The 22,325-nt window shown below is 29.2% G+C and overlaps 1 protein-coding gene across 1 annotated transcript in view; it reads right to left on the reverse strand.

The window, feature by feature from the left end:
• The window catches only part of Pxn (Peroxidasin), a 247,756-nt gene that overhangs the window by 77,771 nt on the left and 147,660 nt on the right, over positions 1–22,325 (reverse strand). The window contains exons 2-3 of the mRNA XM_075373983.1: positions 5,529–5,600; positions 2,862–2,933 (exon numbers count right to left, since the gene is read on the reverse strand). Coding sequence (XP_075230098.1) covers positions 2,862–2,933; positions 5,529–5,600 — 144 coding nt within the window. The remainder of the gene's footprint in view (positions 1–2,861; positions 2,934–5,528; positions 5,601–22,325) is intronic.

A 22,325-nucleotide genomic window follows, 5' to 3' on the forward strand; every position in this document is an offset into this window, starting at 1 on the left:
ATTATTTTCAACATGTCATACAATTTATAAAATTAACACAGAATATCTATTTAACATTAAATAATAAAATAAAAATAACTATTTAAAATACACTGAATTTAAAATTTAAATAACTGAATTAAAATAAAAATATAGTCAAATAATTATATAAGTCAAAATCATATTTAATTACATAGAATAATCTTTAGTAGATTTCAAAGATTATAATATAAATAAATTTTAGATGGTCAAATTTCAACAAGAAAAAAACTAATGCAACATTAAAATAAGGAAAAGTTATATTATTGTTAATAGTAGACCTTAATCTCTCAATAGAGTTAAATCATGATAATGAAATGACAATCATGTCTCAGCATAAACATACAAACATTGTTTTTCATTACCGGACAAACATAATAGATAAATACATTTGTAAAATAACATTAAAATGAATAAAATCCAGCCTCAATGAAAAGCTCAATTATAGAACACATTTCTTCAATAACTGTATTTATGTATGAAATAAGCCAAAGACATCATGCTAAATAAAAAGCCGGAAAAGGATTGTAAAACTTTCCCACACTTTCTCAGATGCTGTCCTTTATGTTCAAAAAAATTCTAAAATGGAGATGTACAATAAAATTAGGTTATTTGATAAAATTAATTAAAATTTAAATAAAAAAAGCAATATTATTTTATACTGGTTTTACAAATATAAAAATCAAACAATATTAATGTCAGAATAAAAATTGTGAGTATTATTATTAATATAAGTTGTTAATGATTATTATTATTATTATTAATGATATTTTTTTTACTGAACTGGCTGACCAGATACAGGAAGTAAATTGACTCACAACTGAGAAAAAGAAAAAAAAATTTATAAAAATTATTTTGGTCTTATTTGTACCCATTGATCAAACCATTTGTCCACATTGATCTTTTACCATAATAATTATGTATTATTAAAAATAAAACTGAGAATAAAATCAAAATTCATAGAAACATTTTTGGGTGCTTTTTGATTCCCCTTGATAAATGATGTCTTTACATCAAAATTTTATTGTTTTAAACTATAATTGGTGAAAAATAATTAAAATTTTGGATTTCATTTAATTCTCTTTCTTGACAGCTACTTCATATAACAAAATTTTTAATAACAGCCCTCAACTTGAGGAAAAACAGATAAATTTCAGAAATGGTAAAAAATTATTAAATTCTTAAGTTGAGTCTCGTGGGACTAAGTTCTTGTCATCTACATTAATACTAGATACTGCTGAATTTTTAATCTTAAAAATTAAAGTTTAAAAAAATGAGTCCCATTCAGCGCCTTGTTTTGTAGGGCTTAAAAGTTAATTTACTAGAGTAATTATTCACTTCAAGAAGTCAGCCCAGTTTAGTGTAATGTTATTCAACAAGGCTAAAAATAATAATTCACTAAAAAAAAACATATGGGTACACCATGATGTTAATTTATCTGAAGGAGTCGAAAGTAAAGCAAAAGTTAGAATATACATAGCCAAAATTTGTGTGAAATTTCAACTTCTTTGATAAGCAGGTTTTTGAGATACGAGACAAAACTGCTTAGAAATAATGTTGAATATCCCCCATTCCTACGTTCGATTGACTTAAAACTTGTAATTTTAAATAACAAGTATTTTCATCATGCTAAAAAGCTCAATTTTCTACAACCGTTACACAAAAAGTAAAAATGACGAAACTATACCTTTACCATTTTTAATTCTTGACTAATATACCATCTATTCACATTTTTCAAGCTATTTTTGAAGAATTTATATTGGGCCAGTCAAAAAGATAATAATCAAAATAGAGGTCAAAACATGAATGTAAGTACATACATCTTTTGGAAATATTATAACCTTTTTTTTGGACAAAGGGTCTTGAAACATTGACACTTGTAAAAACCCTGATACCCAAAATGTGGCTATAATTTCTCTTAAGAACTATGCTGCAGCAACTGCACTATAAATAAATTTAAAAAATATTATATGGAATTTCATAAAAAAAAGTAATAAAATAATTTAACATTACAAAATTGTTTAAGATAGAAAATTAATTATTTCATAAGAAAAAATATTTGGATGCTATTAAATAACAAAGATTATATGAACTGATAAATGGGAATAAGAATAATTTTTTTGATTAATTCTAAATGAGTTTGATATACTTGTAATAATAGAAGGTAAAAAGTACAATAAATGAAAGGATGTATACAAGGTATATACTTTTTTCTTTTCAGGTACTACAAAATACAACATGAGATTAATTGAAAAACAATTATTTTAAAAAAAGTATGAAACAAAGTTTTTGACAACAAAGAGGAACTGTTTAAGTAAAACTGGAATACAAAGATTTAATCAAATGGGAAAATATTATATAAAAAATTCTATAGAAAATAACAAATGTCAACAATAATAAAAATCTCATCAGGAATATTGTTCCTGGCAATTTGATATGTCAAATTATATGTGTGTATATAATTTAAATTAATCTCAATATGCATTTTAAAATATTACAAAATTAAAAATATTTTGAACAAATTAATTATTACTTAAAAAAAATTATTAATTAATTAATAAATTATTAAAATATTTTAAATATTAATTTAATATTAATATATTATATTTATTTAAAATTATTAATTTTTATTATTAAATTATTAATTATTACTTTAAAAAAATAAACAATACTACAAACTTGTAGTACTTATAAACAATACTACAATACTCTACAAACTTGATTAAAGTTTGTTGTAGTATTGTAAGCTTGGGCATTTTCACTTGTTTTAAAATGCATATATTACACACATTATACTTAACTTATTTATATGCACTTAAGATAAAACAAAAAAGAATACATACAAGTATCGCAGTTCAAGAAGTCCATTAAAGACACCATTGTGAAGTTTTGATATTTGATTATTATTCAAAAGCCTGAAAAAATAAAATTGGTTAACAAATTAGTTAAATATACAAAGTACTTAACAATGTTATTTAGTATACAAAACAAAAAATATATATTTAAAAATTAGAACAAAAAAAAAATGAAATAAGATGACTTCCTTTCTATATGTATGGAAATATGTCTTTCTCAGATGTTTATAAAACCTTTTCCAGAAAACATTTTATTACGTAACTCAGTTCGATTTATCATTAAAAAGTCTGAGTTTTAAATTATATTAGTAGGTGAAAAATTGGCTTGGAATAGTCAAATATGGATTATTTAATTATCCATAAATAATAAAATGAAAAGGCCAAGAAATACTACAACTTCTAATTCAAACAGTGTTTCTAATTAAATTTAATTAGGTTGACCTTACTTAAGCAATCACCAATGCTTTTCTAATTGTATATAAAAGAAATAAAATAATGCAAAGAAAATACTGAGAGCAGAGTAAATACAATAAAGAAAGAGAAAGTAAAGATGTTAGGGATTAATTAATATTATTGCTTTTTTTTAGATAAAACTATTTTACTTTTAGAGATACAATTGGCATGTTATCACTGAAAGTAATTCTGTTTAAAAACAGATTAAAATATAATAAAATTAATGGTATGTGATAGGCATGAAGACAACTCAAATGCTGAGATAAGGAAATGACATATTACAAGTCAAACATATCTCTTATTAAAGAGTACTACTACAAAGGATGAATGATGCGAGTGGAAGATATCAGCAGCAAAAAGCAATTAAGTACAAGAAAGGAGAGCTTTCATGAAGAAAGTAAGTCTGCTCATATCAAACACAAATTTAGGAATTCATCATATGATAACTGCCTTAAGGCAGGTCACTTGCAATTCCTACCTCCATTCTCTTTTATTTTAAAATAAATTTTTGAGTTCTCTATAGTCCCCACTTCCTTTTAAAACATTTATAGGTTTTACTATTCTATACTCGCTTCTTTGTACCTCCCTTTTAGTGCTATTTTAATCAACTTTTTTCATCACATGTTCCAGTATGGAAACGTATCATTAGTTCTCATGGTACGAGAGGACTCCTTCACATTATTATCCTCTCTGCCTACTTAATTTTCTTCAAACTTCACCATACTCAGATTTAGAATGCCTCCAGCCTTTTCTTTGTATTTTCCTAAGTGTTTGTATTTCATATTTATGTAGATGTACACTTCAAACCTGACTTTTCTTCAATCTTTATCTATCTAACAATAATTTTTTCAGATTAAATGCTTCCTTAGTTGTCGTTATTCTTACTTCATTTTAATTTTTATAACTATATATTTAAATTATATCAAAATGTCTATACTTTTTAATTGGTTAGTTTTTCTTTATTTTATATAGACATTAGCATTCATTTGCTATCCTAATTTTTTTTATTTATTTAACAATTTTTCTCACACCATATTCTATCATATCTTCTAAATTTGAAATCATCTGTTGGATATCTTAATTTCCTTGTCATTTACAAACCTTAAACCATTTATTTTCATTTCTCTATATGAATTTACATATCATCTTTTAGACCTTTTTTTGATCTAAAAGACCAAAACAAGACAAGATTGAGATAATCAACAAGATTGAAACAAGCATCATTCTTGCCGTACTCTTTTTCTATTTAAACCATAGAAAGTTTATACATTTTTTATTTTCATAACTATCCTCATTTTCAGTTACAATTCTATAATTAAAGTTTATTTTGTTGAAACATCATGACAAAATGTGAAATCTTTAAAATTATTAAATATTTAATGGAATTTTTTCTTCCAAATGCCTTTTGGTACAAATTATTGACTTCTTCCTCAGTGGAGTATCGAGTAGCTTGTTGTTTATCGCATTCATCTTAAAAAGGTTAGATACACCTTATACTTGTATTTGTAATAAATTATGTTTAATCTACCTAGGTTATGTTTACTCATTTAGTATTTTTTTTTATCAATTTTATTTACTATGTTAGTGTTTCATAATTTTCAAATATCCTGGGATAATAAAAAAAATAAAGATTCCGGAGTCACTCCATGTGAAACCAAAGTGCGATAATTCGACAATACTATGCTGATCAGAAAATGCAATGAATAATGGTGGATTGCTGCTATGACTATAGCCAAAACCCATAAAACAACTTATCCCAAATATACAAAATATATTTGACTTCAAATAACAGAATTTGTATTCCTAATAATTAAAAAATTATTTTTTTTTTTTAATTTTTGCTTACAATAATTATACTAAAAAAAATCTAAATTATTTATTGTTATTTATTAAGAACTTATCACTACTACCTTACTTTGGCTAATAAAAACTTGAATCTTATATTAATGTAGTAATTACCTTTTTTATGAAGTGTAATACTTTCTAACAAAAATTTTGTTTGTTAAAAAAAAAAATAATAATACACGGATAAGTTGTAAACTCATTTTTGTGGAATATGTTCAAAATTATCTTTAGATAATTCATGAATGTTAATACGTTATTATTAAATTTATATAAGTATGTATAATTGCAAAAGAATTAGTTAAATATTTCAATAAGATTTAATTACAATAATATTATGATTATATACATTTTACTTACAGAGTATTTAGTCGAGATAAATTCTTGAATGTATTAGGAGGAATATCTTTGATCCGGTTAAACCTCAAATCACTGAAAAAAAAATCATGATAATAAGCAATTATAACTTTCTAAATTACATTTAATTCAAATTATAAAATTATATATTAATTTACTTTATTGTTTTTAAATAAATAAATAAAATTTTATTCATGAGAACTACAATAAATAAATAGTACAATCCTGTTAAATGAATTCCTTAATCCGACTAAATCTGCAATTTGATAACAATCCCATTAAAAATCAATTTAAAAATAAAGTTTAAAAGATCTAATGTAATCACTTGTTGACTAAATTCAATTCATCATAGCTGAGCTTATTTTTCCCCTATGAGAATTAAAAGGATAGATCATAAAGTAAGATAATTCTTATAGACAAATCAGAGGAATTTAAAGCAAGAAGACATGTAACCCACTGGGTTGGTCTAGTGGTGAACTCAGCAACACAAATCAGCTGATTTCGAAGTCAAGAGTTCTAAGGTTCAAATCCTAGTAAAGGCAGTTACTATTATACAGATTTGAATACTAGATTGTGAATGCCACTGTTCTTTGGTGGTTGGGGTTTCAATTAACCACACATTTCAGGATTGGTCAACCTGAGACTGTACAAGACCACACTTCATTTACATTCATACATAGCATTCTCATATTTCATCCTCTGAAGATTTACCTTATGGTGGTTCTGGAGGCTAAACAGAAAAAGAAGAGATACCCAACTCTGGTGCAATAACCAAGAACTATTTTATCACCAAAATAATTTATTTTGAATGGTCAACTGCTTAAGATTTTAGAAACCAATATTTTTTGAAATTATAATACATCTACCTGCTTCTACAATTACTGAAAAAGTCTGCACTAGTTAGTTGAAGGGAGATTAAGTCACAAATGTCTGTTGAGAACCACTGGTACAGAATAGCGGATAAAATATTTTTTGATTTGTTAGCTGATAATCTTCAACTTATTACACATTTTAAACAACTTGAATTTATTTTAAGTTGCTTTAAGAAACTAATTATAGTTAGTAAGCATGTAGGAGCTGGCATGTAATTGTTAATGTGTCCGTTACAGTTATCAAAAAATTCCCAAATACTAGTAACACTTAATTAAATCTGATAACAGTCTATTTATATATTTATTAAGAATACACTCATCTGGGAGCACAAATAACTACAAAACAGCTTCTTTAATATATTAATTATATACCTAGAATTACAAGAAAAAAGAAAAAATTAAAAAGAGAGAAAAAGATGAATAGAAAATAAAAAGTGAAATTGAAATTGAGCCATATAAAAATGTTTAAACTAATTTCTTAACTTTGGCCACTGATTCTTGCAAAGTTCTACAAGTTGTTTATACAGTCTAGACCAGTGGTTCTCAACCTTTTTTCTTTTGAGGGACACCTAATATTTGAACATTTTTGTGGCACACAGAAGTATTTTAAATAATAACTTAAAATTAACAATGAGAAATTTGAGGTTGGTGTTTTTTTATTATTTCATTATTTATTTTAGGTTGCAAAAAAGATATTGCAACTCTAAGTTAATTTTCCATATTAACAAGCTTTGATAATTTTTTTTCAATTTTATGTTTAACAAACATCCAAAACAAAAATCCAAATTTGCATAAATACAATGTCAAAAATTGTAGTAAAATTACTAAAGCTCTGCCTGATACAACTGGGAAGTTTTGACAAGATAGCATCTACAATCAACACAGATGCATCTGTTGTGTCATCAGATATCCATGAGTGAATCTAGTGTCCCCTATTTGCAAAAAGCAAATGATGGTCTCTCAAATGAAGGACTCTCGATGGTTATTTCTACATGATGAACTCCAAGTGTTAGTGTTCTTAACTGGATGAAGTTTATTGTTGATGGTAGCATTCCATTAACTTTGCCAATCATCATGAACCACGCTCTTCAGAAAACAGGTAAGCTTGTTCAAGATAACACGATAGGTGAAAGGAGGCTGGAAACAAGCCTCTTTTGTTGCATTATCAGCACGTTCATTGGCTGAAATTCCAATATGGCTGGGGATGCAATAGACGCTCACAGTTGTATTATATTGAGTAATTTGAGAAATAACACACTGAATCTCACATAGAATAGGGTGTCTGGAGTACATGTCTCTAATCGCCTGTAAGCCACTCGTGGAATCTGAGCAGACAAGTACGAGTTGAAATGTTGGGTTAATTATAGTTAAGGCCTTCTTAGTAGCATATAGCACTGCAATGATAATACTGACGATGTTGGGAAGGCAAAACATGTACGTTCAAACCACAACCAACAGAATTAAGGATTAAAACTTGTTTTGTTTAAGCATTCACAATACCAATGGATCCGAAAAGCCAATCCGCTTAGAACTCCTGGTACTGGTATACTAAACTCCTGGACTGCATCAATAATAGTTTCATCAATAACATCTCGTATTGAACAGATTGTTCCTAGCTGGTACAAACAATAGGTAATGAAACTGCTTCCAAAGATAACGAAAAGTTGTGCTAATTGTTTTGGGATCTGGAATCCTGCGATTTGGAAAACGTATTTAAAATTCTACTGCAGCAGCTGTAGCATAAACATTACACACACACACAAAATGAAGACCATATCAGCGTGTTCCTCTGCTGTAAATAAGTACAGCATTACTTCAATGACAAACCGATCACGTTCAAACTAAAATTCACAGAAAGCTAATGAAAGCACAGTTCAAAGTACATGATATAATTAATATACCTTACGGAATGACTAAAACAATATTACAGTATTACGTATTCTTAATCGGCTGCTGTTGTTTTATTGCCAACTTTGAAATAATAATTTGTACTTCTGAGAAATCTTTCACTAACCATAAATGAAGCATTTTAGGACATATGTTCATATGAAATCTTTCCATTTTTTTTTACAAGTACAATAAGTTATGAAAGTCTTGGGAGAACTTCATGATACACATGTACATATAGACATATTTAAACACAGAACATAGAAAAATGAAATTATCTTATGGTTGTCTTCATGGTTTGAGAATAATACTGATAAATAAAAATTATAGCCAGAAAATTTCTGCTTCCTCTAACCTTTCCCTCGTTCTTAACATAGAAGCTCTAATACGCTCCTGCTGTAGACGACCATATTCCTTTTGGTTCCCCTTTCCATTACCTTATAATACCTTACATATCGTAAAGGTATCAATGTAGAGAGTTAAAAATCAGATATTATATGTTATAAAACGCTTATTATTTTTCGTCAATAAACGATTTCGTTTTTCGACGTAAAAATATGAGTAACATAAAATAATTAAAAAAAAAACGATATTAGATCAAGGGGAAAAATTCACAAACCCTAAGGAAGCTAGAGCCTAGATATACAAGGTGTGGCTATTAAATAACGAGGCTAATGCTGTGAAATATTTCATTTTAAATGTATACATAGTTATTATCCCCTTCAATATACACCCATCTTCTAACCCCACAACGATCCATGCGAATTTTCCATTGTTCGAAACAGTGCTGGAAGTTGTTCTGTGAGACGCGTGTCGCTTTTTCACAGCGTGCCGCTGTATCTTTCACACCTTTAACGGTCTGAAATCTTGTTTTTTTTTAATGCAGATTTGACCTTTGGGAACAGATAAACGTCATATGGTGCCAGGTCAGGCGAATAAAGCGGATGGTCTACGAGTGGGATGTTATACTCGTACTTGGCTAGAAACGTCTTGACAGACAATGCAGTGTGAGCCGGTACGTTGTCTTGATAAAGAACCCATGACTTGTTCTTCCACAATTCGGGTCTTTTTTTTAAATATTTTTCATGGAGTTGAGCAAGGACCTCAAGGTAGTAGTAATGTTGATTAATAGGTTGACCCTTCAGGAACCCAGTGAAGGTACACAATCCCATGGATATCGAAAAAATAATCATCATCGCTCTGAATTTTGATCATCATCTTCAACGTCTTCTCGGCTGCCTTGGAAACGATTAAACCATTCAAAAACCCGCGCACGTGATAAACATTCATTGCTATATACTTTTTTTTAATACAAGATAAGTTTCAGTAGCGGTTTTTCCAAGTTTCATATGAAATTTAGAACAATTCTTTACTCTAATAAAACACTTATTTTTCCGGAAAAACCAAAAAAAACCAGATGTTATCCAAGCGAAGGCCATGGCCAGACTAATAAGTCTACAGGGTGGAGTGCCAACAATCAAAGAGAAGTCTTCACGCTACACAGCTGTGGGTCGTACGAATTTGGCGCATGCGCAGTTCTTCTGTATCAGCACTGGTCTCGTTATTTAATAGCCACACCTCGTATACTTTAAAATCTTTCCTGGAATAACACGAATGTATCCTGAAAATTTGAAAGCAATCGGTCGGTTGGTTCTCCAGTGATGCAGTTGTAAACGGACAGAAGCGACACTAACTTTCGCATTTATATATTAGATATACCGTACATAGATATAATTCTGTGTTAATAGATGTAAGTGTGAGTGTTGGTGTCTTATTTTGTTTAGTATCTCTGTAACGGATAAACATGTCACATTTGGTAAGTTGGGTCATGTATGTAGAACATTAGACATTAATTTTTTTATAAATATCAGACAAATGGATTTGTAAATCGAATAAAGGGACCGGCAGATTCCCTTTAACCTACCCGGAAAGTTCGCGACTATGTTTACACAGTTTTTTTAAAAATATTTTAATTAACTAAAACAATTTTGGATTTCGTATACAACGAAAATTTAACGAAAAATTAAAACCATAAATATACGAGTATACACAATTTCCAAATGGTAGACAGTTGGTGTAAAAGTCTGTAAAAATAAACTGATAGTTAAAAAAAAAAAAAAAAATTAATTAATAAAAATAATAAAGACAGTTAAATACAAAACATCCAGGAAAAGTAATTTTCGTAAAGAAATAAATTCTGCAATAATTTTGTTATCGCCAAATTAAACCAAATATTGCTAAAATTATTTTAACGAACTTCCAACAATACGCAGTTTATTAGAAAATATCTTTTCCATTAAAAAAAAAAAAAAAAAAAAAAAAATACCAATTTAAATTCTATTTTAACGATCCCAATACACTTTAAAAATGTAATAAAAGTAACAACGTACTCTATAAAATAAGAATTTAGCGTCATTGTACAAATGTATTATGTAGAGATCGATAATTTTAAACAATAAACAAAATAAATGAATTATCAAATAATTATTTTAAAAATATTTAAAAAAATTAAATAAATAATTGGCTATGCACAGATACAGTACGTAACGTTAAAATACAGTTTCCTATCAAACCATACGTTATAACCGATGGAAAGATAGATCAATGAGGCAAGTAATATACCGGTGTTCTTTAGTGTTTAGTTTCAATTAACCACACGTCTCAGGAATGGTCGACCTGAGACTGTACAAGACTACACTTCATTTAAATTCATATATAACCTCCTCATTCATCCTCTTAAGTAATATCTTACGGTGGTTCCGGAGGCTAAACAGAAAAAATAAAAAAGAGGAAGTATAAGGTAACCAAGAGTTGAAGCACAAATAAATGAAAATACATTCCTTCAAGGAAAATATGAATTATTTATACAACTATACTATAGGTAAACAAACAAATAAAATACTCGTATGAAAAAAAGAGCAGCATAAGACAATGTACGTGGCACTTATGTCCCGATTTTATTTAAAACATTTAATATTCATTATAATTTCACAAAAGAATTAAAAAGTATTTGGTTCGTTGACAACCGAAATTAAATATCACGATTTTTCAATGAGATTGATCCATAGAGAATAAAGTGAGAATATCCTAGTTAAAATCAACTGACATTGATAATTTAATTTAATTATTACAGAATCATTTCAGTTAAATAGTTAAAATCCTCTTAAAAACAGAAATCAACATAAAAACTATTACAAAAAAAAATCAAACGGTTCCACCAGAGGTCCATACGGGACACCCTGTCTGTGAACACACAAAAAACACACAGGGTGTGTGTTTTGTGTTGCACACACACACACACACACACACACACACACACACACACACACACACACACACACACACACACACACACACACACACACACATCTATATAAATAAAAATGTAAATGTTCGTTCAAAATCTTAAATCTCCGAAAGTTATTCACCGGTTGTTTTGAAATATTGACACAACGTTGCATTCGAATACGCGCGTGTTTTTATATAAGATATCTCACCTGTGACAGGTGAAACATGCCTTTTTTGAAAAACAGTGCTATCTGTTGGACGTAAAAGCAACACACGCTATACTAAATATTTTATAATTCCATTTCAATGTTTCCGATATGTGTGTTCGCTATAGACTAAAAAACTACTGTACCGATTTACGCGCGAGGAAAAAGAAGGAAAGAAAAAATATATATAAATAAATATATATATATATATATATATATATATATATTCAAATTTAGCAACAGCGACAAAGCATTGCATGGTCTGTTAGTTTGTAATAAAAAGGACGCAGTTATAAATTATTTATTAAATTTAATGTACTTAATTAAATACATATACAGATGATATATTTCCGATTTAGTCAACAAGATGGTTAAATAAAATACAAATGTAACGAGAACAGCAAAATAAAATCTATATATGCATAAATTATGTGTTATAAAAAAAAAAATCTTCGGTTAGTATGACGCATACAAAACAAATATATGTACGATTTTAGGATTAAAACGACGATTCTACGCTAGTCGGCATTGATGACGTGTCTGATAAAATTATATTTACATACATATATATATATATATGATTTTTTAATTTTCATGTAAACAAAAGAATAGAATTTTAGAGAATAAGAAATCATTTGACATAAAACAGAAAAATAATTTTACAAAAAACGCTTCCTGATTAACGTGTAGAATTTAACGCAGTAACGGGGAATTTAAAAGAATGCAAACATAAATATACTTTTTTCTTTTTTTTGAAAAGCACATATATATATAAAGGAAATGCGTGCCGTATAAATGATTTAAATACATCCTTTAAAGCAAAGGACAAAAAAAAAGAGAATGAATCTAGGTTAAATCAGGAACGACAGAAACAAATGGAGAATGGGAAACATCAAAGAGAGATAATGAAGCGGAAAATATAACAATGTTTTAATTTGACATCATATTCACGCAAAACATTAAATAACACTGTATGGTCTTAAAAAGAGAGTGAGCTGATCAAATAATTTGCTAATTCTTTAATCTTCTCTTTTATATTTTACCTCAAATATCTTGTAATAAATATGAAAACTTGGTTATTATAGTTTTAAATAATTTACTTACATTTTAAATGTTATTATGTTATTAAGATTTCATTATCTCGAAATAGGCTGTGAGCTCATCAACTTTAATTTAAAGTAGCCTAACGCTCGAAAACTGAAGCAGAAATGAGTTTATGCCGTGCACAGCACATAACTAATCAGCCCAGATGCTGACCTAGACATCTAGAAAATTAATAATCCAGAAACAGTTCATGCTAACGAGATATATTCCTGGTTGGGTCTATGCCACAATACCTCAAGAAAGAAAAAAGGAATTAAGTATAGAGGGCGAAAAATTATAAGCATAAGGTTTTCTGATGATATGACAATTTTAACTTACGACAAACGCGGTAAAGATCCAAATATTTAATTAATTAAAATTTTATTTGGCTATAATTCTGGAATCAATAAAATAAATACCACTTACGATAATATCGTTGAAAATTTTTCAACGAGAGATTATTATTTCAGTTAAGAAAAAGTCTGAAATTCAAATGTTCTGAATTTTGGAATTTTTTGGCTATTTTTGGCCCAGTCGATTGCAATCAAAAGGTGAGGTGACGCACAAATAGTCGTTACAACAGTCCTAAATACAAAATTTCAACATTCTACGGCTAATCATTTTTGAGTAATGCGAGATACGTCGTACCTACAGACATCACGCCGAATCTAGTTAAAATGAATTCAGGGTGGTTAAAATGGATATTTCCTTTGAAACCTGAAAACCGAAATTTTTCACGATTACAATACTTCCTTTGGTTCGTACAAGGAAGTAAAAACAGCACTTAAACATAAATTTGTCTTAGTAGTAATCATTACTTACATTTTTAAGATTTTGCTTTCTCCGGATTTTTACTTCTGGGGTTATGCAAAAAGTAATAATAATCAAGGAAACCCACAGAGCCTCCACAAATTGCTATTCGTGATTTCACCAATTACATTCCGCAGGAACAACTTTTGAAAGTCTTCGAGATCAAGAAACGCGTGCCGATATGTCTGGATGTTCTCAGGGACCATTTCTAACATTTACGATAAGGTAAGTCGATGTTAAGTATTATTGTACTAGTACATACGTAATAGGAGTACAGTCACAACCCACCGGGTTGGTCTAGTGGTGAACGCGTTTTCGCAAATCAGCTGATTTCGAAGTCGAGAGTTCCAATGGTTAAATCCTAGTAAAGGCAAAATACTTTTATACGGATTTTAATACTAGATCGTGGATACAGCTGTTCTTTGGTGGTTGGGTTTCAATTAACTAACACAGGAATGGTCGACCTGAGACTGTACAAGACTACACTTCACTTACACTCATACATATCATCCTCATTAATCCTTTGAAGTAATACCTGACGATGATTCCCGGAGGCTAGACAGAGAAAAAGAAAAAAATGGTGTACAGTCACGCTGTTTTGAAAATGCTGTTAAGAAATATAAAGAAGGTTAATTCAAACAAATCGAATAAAATTTTCTGAGGCGTTAACATTTTATCGTTAAATAATGAGCTCCATACGAAGAAACTTTTCTTATTTACGGTATCGTGTGATAACTTTTCATTTCGTTTTTATTACATGCTAAATTATATATCTTAAAATTTATCTCCTATTAACAGTTTTGGATTGAGCATATTCCAACCAGTAATTGATACTAGAGTAGATTGCAAAATAAAAAAAAAGCAGCAGGAAACCTGTTACTACTTATATAAAATTTGCGAGTTTAATATTGGTAGGTGATTTGTAATGTCGATTATAAAAGTTAAAATTACCAATTATCTATCATCACTGAATTTTTTCACGACCGATACTAATTTATTATGTAAAATAATAAATAAGAATATACGAAGACAAATTTATTAGATATCCTACCGTTATTAGTAGCTTTCATGATATTTTATTCGGGTGTTAGCATTTTAAACCGGTTATAACAGGTTTTTAATACGATGTGTAAGAGGTGTTCCCTGAAAAGTTCAAATACGAATCCGATCAGGCGACTAAACATTAAAGGACATACGTCCTTTAATAATTAAATATACAAAAGTACAAGTATAATTTACATAATCCTGTTCCGTGTTTAAAATAAATACACGCTTTTCGGCTTACAGAAATAAATCAGATTTTTAGCCCAATTTTTATTCGTATTTAATTATAGTCTATTCTAATCATCGTACCATAAAAAGAAATTAATCAAATAAAGGTGCTACAAGAGACACATTTTTAAAACATAACGATATGATTCGGCCGATATGTGAATAACCATAAGCTGTACATTCACTATAATGTATATTTTCTTTTACTACAGAGTTTTACATTTTATACTGTTTATTTATATAATAGTTTCCACTTACAAACAATCTTTAATAGTATGTTCGAGCGCTTTCGGATTAGTAATCCATCCTCAGGAACATTGATGTATTATAATTATTTACTTCACATATCATTAATTACACTAACTTGAATTTTAAAAACAAAAATTATAAATGTAACAATTGATTCTCAAAAGGTAAAATAATGTTAACGTTTTCCGTAATGTCAGTATGAAGGTCTCAATTGTTATATACATCTGACTACATCTTAACAATTCGAAACCTTCATATTGAGATAACGAATAATGCTGACATTATTTTATCTTTTGACGATAAATTGTTACATTTATATTTTTTATTTTTAAAATTCAAGATAGTATAATTAATGATATGTGAAGTAAATAATTACAACACATCAATGTTTCTGAGGATGAATTACTAATCCGAATGCGTTCGAACATACTATTAAAGATTGTTGGTAAGTAGAAACTATTATATAAATAAATTATATATCAATACCAACGGGCCATGATTAATAAAATTAATTTTATACTGTGTTGAGATTTCATAGATTAATTTTACATAAAATGCTGATAGGTGTTCCACATTCAACTGTACGTTACTACTGAAAGAACATATAAGATAACGTTTTTGAAATTATTTAAGAATAATTTCCATTTTATTTATATATAATTTATAATTATTTTGTTTCCACGTTCCAACTTTCAGCATTACAACGAACCACATTTCGATCTTTCCCCGCTAAAATCTTTTCGACGTTAAACTGAGCGTAAATCAAGAACGACTCAATCAATATTCATCAAGTTTTCACATGCACAACTCCAGGTGCACTACTACAGAATATTTAAATTTCAATGAAACTTATCTAGTAGTTTTGCAGATTTTCGCGCCACAAAATTTTATACACACGCATATATACAAATATATAAGGAAACCACAATTTAAGTGAATGGTATTTTCGTACGCCTCATATCTCAAAACGTAAAGAAAATTCATGTTCATCCTTCCCTTATCATGTGACCGAACCTTATACCGAAATTTTCTTCGAAAAGTAGGTAAAAAAAAACTTATTAAAAAACTTAACTAAGGATAAAATGACCAACATACTCGATTTTAATTATACCGGTCGCCTCATGTACTTTTGATTTTAAAGCGTACAATTGAATAGATAAAAAATCGACAGAGGCTTAATGATTATGTACTCTCAATATTTTTTACTTCCTTATACGAAGTATTGTGATCGCGAAAAATATGATAATTACATCTTCCTTTAATATCGCCTACATGTTAACAAGTAGGCAATTTATTTTCATAATTGTACCGCCTGGTTGCATAATTCTGTAAAACTTCACTGCTTCTGCACCAAAGTAGATTTCTACAAATACAAATATATATTAACTTATCGTAGAATTATGAAGAGAATGTAATACATACATTTATTATTATAAAATTATTAATTATTAATAATGAATCAAAAGAATATCATATTTTTTGGATAGGAACCATAGTGAACCTTTAAGAAAATTTTCAGACTTAGCAGTGACTATTATCGGCGAGCAGTAAGATTTTTTAAAGATTTTTTTTGAGCGGTGAGTAACAGACAGCTTGTTATGCCCACTGGGCTGGTCTACTGGTAAACTTGTCATCGCACAGTCGAGAGTTCTACTTTTATACGGATTTAAATACTAGATCGTGGATACCGGTGTTCTTTAGTGTTTCGGTTTCAATTAACAACAAATCTCAGGAACGGTCAACCTGAGACTGTACAAGACTACACTACATTTACATTCATACATATCATTATCCTCATTTATCCTCTAAAGTAATACCTTACGGTGGATCCGGAGGCTAAACAGAAAAAGAAAGACAGTTTGTCATGTTTTACAGTTATTTTTCATGTAGTAATATTTTGAGTCGCTGTCAGATTACATTTTTCAAAAGTTAGCTAAGTGGTTCCCGTGAATGACATTTATATATAAAAAAATTGAGTTTCATTTTGGTGTTTTAATTATAAGAGAACAGGTTTAAATATTCTGGAGATAACACTAAACGTGTAATAGAAAATCTTTTTCCTTAGGTAAGTGAATGACATAATTTTTCGTAGCGAGCGATCTCTACGTGTTTTGAAAATTTTCAAGTTTTAGACAATACATCTTCAAGAATTTGTTTTCTCACGTTGTTTTTCGTAAAAAATTGAAGCATTAGTTCGTTAAACTCAGTTTGGATGCATTATCATATTAGCCCATCATCTTGATTTTTTTCTTTCACGAGTACATATCGACATTTAAATCTACTCTAAGAGAACTTATTTTAAAATGAACTTAAAAGATTGAAATGTTAACAGTATACTTTTTTCCGCGTTTGAAATATGTACCAAGGTTCTGCCCCCTTTTGGACAAAAAAAATGTTGTTGAGATTTCCTCACTTGGAATAAACTTTAAAAATAAAAAAAAGTAATTGGAAAAAATATAAAATATGCTTACCTTTACAGTGAATATATTTTCAAAATGTATTTTAGTAAATGTTTTTAACGAACATGAAAAATTATTGTTTTCTTTTTTATTGCAAGCGGGATAGGAAAATTTTACTCTCATTTTAACAAAATTATTTGTTATTACTTACCTAGCTAGCTTATTACTGAGCGAGCAATTAAGTAAAAAAATGTTAAAATTTAAAATTTTAAAATTTAAATGTAAAATGGTAAAAGTGAAAATTTAATCACAAGGATTTTTTAGAGTTATCATAGAAAATATTGGAAATTAAATGGAGTTTGAATTATTTTTGTAATAAAAATCGTGTGGATGAATTTTAGTGAAAGATTTCAGGGAGACAAGAATCAAAGAAAATAACATTTTTGTCAATTTTATACAACATTTTTTTGTTGTTAAAATTTTGACTTTTTGGATGGTTCCTTCCTTGGTAATAAATATGAACTTCTTCTTGCCGGAATACGAGCAACAACCACCAGCCATAAATTCAACTTTTATTTTGTTTAAATTATATACATAGTTATTTTTGAAAATCAGATCAATAACTAAAAGAAAATTTTTTTGAAAAAAATAGGGATGGATTTACACGAGGCACTTGTGAAACGTTATGAATGAATGATATTCAAAGTTTCGTGTTTTTCCGAAGAATTTTAGTATTTGATTACTTTTATTGAAGGAGGAAAACTAATTCTAAATTAATTTTTTTTTGTAACTTCCGTGACCACCGTTAGGTATTGCTTCAGAGGATGAGATAAATGACAATTTTTGTATCGTGTGAAAATGCCATGCCTGACCGGGATTCGAACCCGGGACCTCCGGATGACGCTACCACTCGCGCCAGGGAGGCCGGCAACAAAATTTTTTAATAAGATGTGCGGGCATCGACTGCTATGATCATTTAACCCGAATAGAAATTTATAGCGTATGAAAAATGCCATGCCTGACCGGGATTCGAAACCAGGACCTCCGGGTGAAAGACCGAGACGCTACTACTCGCGCCTGCGAGGCCGGCAAAAAATTAGATATATTTAAAATTTATTATTTAAACGGAATAATATATTGTATTGTTAATTAAGTAAAGTTTTTATTAAATTAATAATTTATTTTTAAAGAATTAATCGGTTTAATATTTAGATGATAACCGTACAAACAAAATGAAATCTTTTTACTTGATAAAAAAGGATTTTTTTTCTACGACCTTTAGAAGCACAAAGGAGTCGTCTCAAAACACTTATTTTAGTTACTGTCAGAGGAAAAATAAAATGGAAACTTACATAATTTAATAAAACATTTCAAGATAAATTTATTTAATGTTAAATTGAACGTAGAAGGATAAGTAAAAACAACAAAAATTAAGAATAAGCAAAATTTGTTTTCATATTACGCATTTTTGATCTACATTTTGTAATTTCTATAAACTTGCGTATATGTTCCTGATGAACAGTCAGTAATGATACTAACATTCATAGAGTAATAAAATTTATTTAGAATATGTGTCGCGTATAATACTTTTTATAAATTAAATAAGAAAAAATAAAATTAATGCTTTCTTTTAAATTTCATTAGTCGCAACTTTGCAGCTATCTCTTAAAATTACCTTAGAAGCGACTGAAAAAAAATAATACGAAAATGAATGAATATATGAAATATGACATGTTCTTGGCTTAAACCTTACAGTTCGCCCGACTATGACTGTGTGTGTTTATACATGAAAACATTAAAAAAAAGTTCATTAAATTCAGTTGCAAAAGAACAATAATTCAGATAGGCTTAGCGGTTCTTAAATTTTATGCGAATATCAGCATCAACAAATATAAATAATACGGATAATCATATTTATTTATACTAGGTCAATCAAATATAAATTGGCATTTTGATTTTTACAATTTTTTTTATCTTCGCGAGTAGGCCATCAAGGACCACGTAAAAATCATTTCGTGTAGTTTCTTTCATTTGCTTCCAGAAATTCGTTAATCTTTCGAACTATTTAGCTGTTCTTTCTTCAGTAAATTCTTCTCTACTAAGTTTCTTTTTTTCACCTACAGGAACCTTTAATTCAAAAATCTCTTTTCTGTATTCTTTTCGATCTATACAGTCATTTTCTATAATGATGAACTTTTTGAGCTCTTCTTTCATCTGTTTAATGTAGCCACTTTGACCTTTACAATTTGTTCTGGATTACCTCATTCAATGTCCCAAACAAAGGAATAGCAGTAGAATAAATCTGAACTCTACTTTCATCAAGTTTATCCTTAGTGTAAATGGTTATATGAACCCTGGCGTTATGGAGAATTACATCTCTGATCGGCTGATCGCGGTTTCACTTTTCCTTCTAGCAGTTATCACTTTTTCCAAGACAGCAGTAATTTACAGCACTCACTGTGTGATGTTAGTGGAAAAGATCGACGAACAATGGGTCTTTCCATTGCAAGGACCTTTTCAGTTGACGGATACGTTTTTGGTTTAACGAGCAAAGCTCTCCACTGGTGTCGTAGTCCATTCTCGCGGATTTCGATTGGGGAGTTTAGTGAGTGACCCGCGTCTCATCAGATGTGACTATTTGATGCAAAATGTATTTCCCTCTCGCTGAAATCTGTTCAAGAGCCTTTGGAAGATTTTCTGTCGATTCTGTTTGTGATCTCATAAATCTTGGAACCTACCTCGTACATACTTGATGAATCCCGAGGAGCTTTGTGATAATGGAACGACCACTTTCATGTCGATACCAACCTCCGACGCGATTAAATTTACCGTTCTCTTCAATGAGGTCACGAATCGATCGAATGTTGTCATCCAGTGCACAGGTCTTTGATCGTCTGACGTGAATCTCATTTTCTGCAGCTACATGACCTCCTTTAAATTTGTAGACCCGATCACAGGCTCGGGTACAAGACAACATAATATCTTCAAACTGCGCACGAGTCTAGTCAAAATTTCGGGTTTTCTTTTGAGACCGGTTTGACGCCCTAATTCGTGAAAAACGTCATGTTAATGCGATGCGTAATCGACGATGGAACCTCTTGCTCTGATATGACGCTACTGACCAGAGACGTGAATGCTGAGACGGCTGTAGCGTCCCTTTACATCTCACATCTTCGTCTTAGTCAATATCTCTCCGAACCAGCCCACTCATGTTCGTACGCGAGCCGTAAAGTTACAAAAATCCGGTTTATAATTCATTGACTCTCGTATAAATAACTGTATTATTTTCAAAGTAAATAAATTTTAATACACAAGAACAAAGTATTTTATATAAGTTTTTTCTTGTCTTCAGTCATTTGACTAGTTTGATGCAGCTCTCCAAGATTCCCTATCTAGTGCCAATCGTTTCATTTTGGTATACCCCCTACATCCTACATCAAGTATACCTCAATTCAAGTATAGACTTGAATTTAAATGCCTACCTCTTCAGCAACATGAGTTTTTTGTAACTCTAATCTGAATGATATTCACAAGAATCAAAGGAAAAATGAAAAATATTTATTAATAAACAATGCATCCTAGTAGTAGAATATATCATTTATTAATGTATCAAAATTAATTAAAAGTTTTTCTACTTCTTTCTTTCTGTATTTCTGTTGAATAAATTCACAGGGATTCTCTAGTTCTGAAAAGATTTTTACTTTACTGGCATCATAGCTCTAAAACTATGCTGCAAGAAGGAAAGTATGGTAATCAGTCAAAAAATAGGTTTTTTTTATTTCTCGACGTTTCATGACCCAGGAACCCCCCAAAAAAAAAAACATGGAGGATAATGTTCGTACGTAGGTATGTAGTTGTTAACGTGTTTGAAGCTTAATAACTTTGACTGGGAAAACAAATTTTGATAAGGTTTTGTACACAAATTCGTGTATATAGAATAATTTGTTGGTAAATCTTTGGGTTCAGTATCTCTAGCGGGTGATGGAAGTTTTTGAGAGTCAATTTTCTCAAAATTGTGCAAACATCCATTTCATATTAAGCTCAATACGATCATGCGTGAAAATTAAAAAAATTTTCTTTTTTTAATTTTGCCCCAAAAGTTTCCCTTCTCCAGTATTTAAATATATCGAAAATCTTTTTATTTATTGAATATTTCTTAACAAAATCTTTTTTACGTCTTCCCAAGCATAGTAATAGTGCAAATTGCCCCAAAAAACCTTTAAAGAAATACTGTGAGCGGAAGAGTCAATTGTAGTTTAGAAATAGATTTTTTGAATTTTTTAAAACTTTTTTAGTCGTTTTAAACTTTTAATAATAATATTACAAAAAAATTTTATCATGCTTCATTCTCCTATTTCCCAGGAAAAAATCTTAAGTAACTTTTTATTGGTTGTACATTTTCTAGTGGATTTTTTTTTAGTTTATTTCATTTAACATAGTAACGTAGAAAAATCAAAAATTTTCTTGGAAGGTGATTTTAGAGCTGGGAGAGCAAAAAAAATACAGATTTTTTAAGAACCTTTTTTTTGGTTTATTTAAATACATAATTATAATTTATAAGACCTCATCATAAATTACGTCCACCCCAAAAAATAAATCTTAGGCAACTTCTTTCATGTACCATTATTTTTCCACTATAAAAGAATAAATAACGAATGCTAAGAATGCATTACAACTTTCATGGCAGCTTTCTTTTATTATAATAAATTAATAAAAATTGACTTATGAAGAGAT

This window comes from Lycorma delicatula, chromosome 8 (genome assembly GCF_047948215.1).
Source record: "Lycorma delicatula isolate Av1 chromosome 8, ASM4794821v1, whole genome shotgun sequence".
NCBI lineage: Eukaryota > Metazoa > Arthropoda > Insecta > Hemiptera > Fulgoridae > Lycorma > Lycorma delicatula.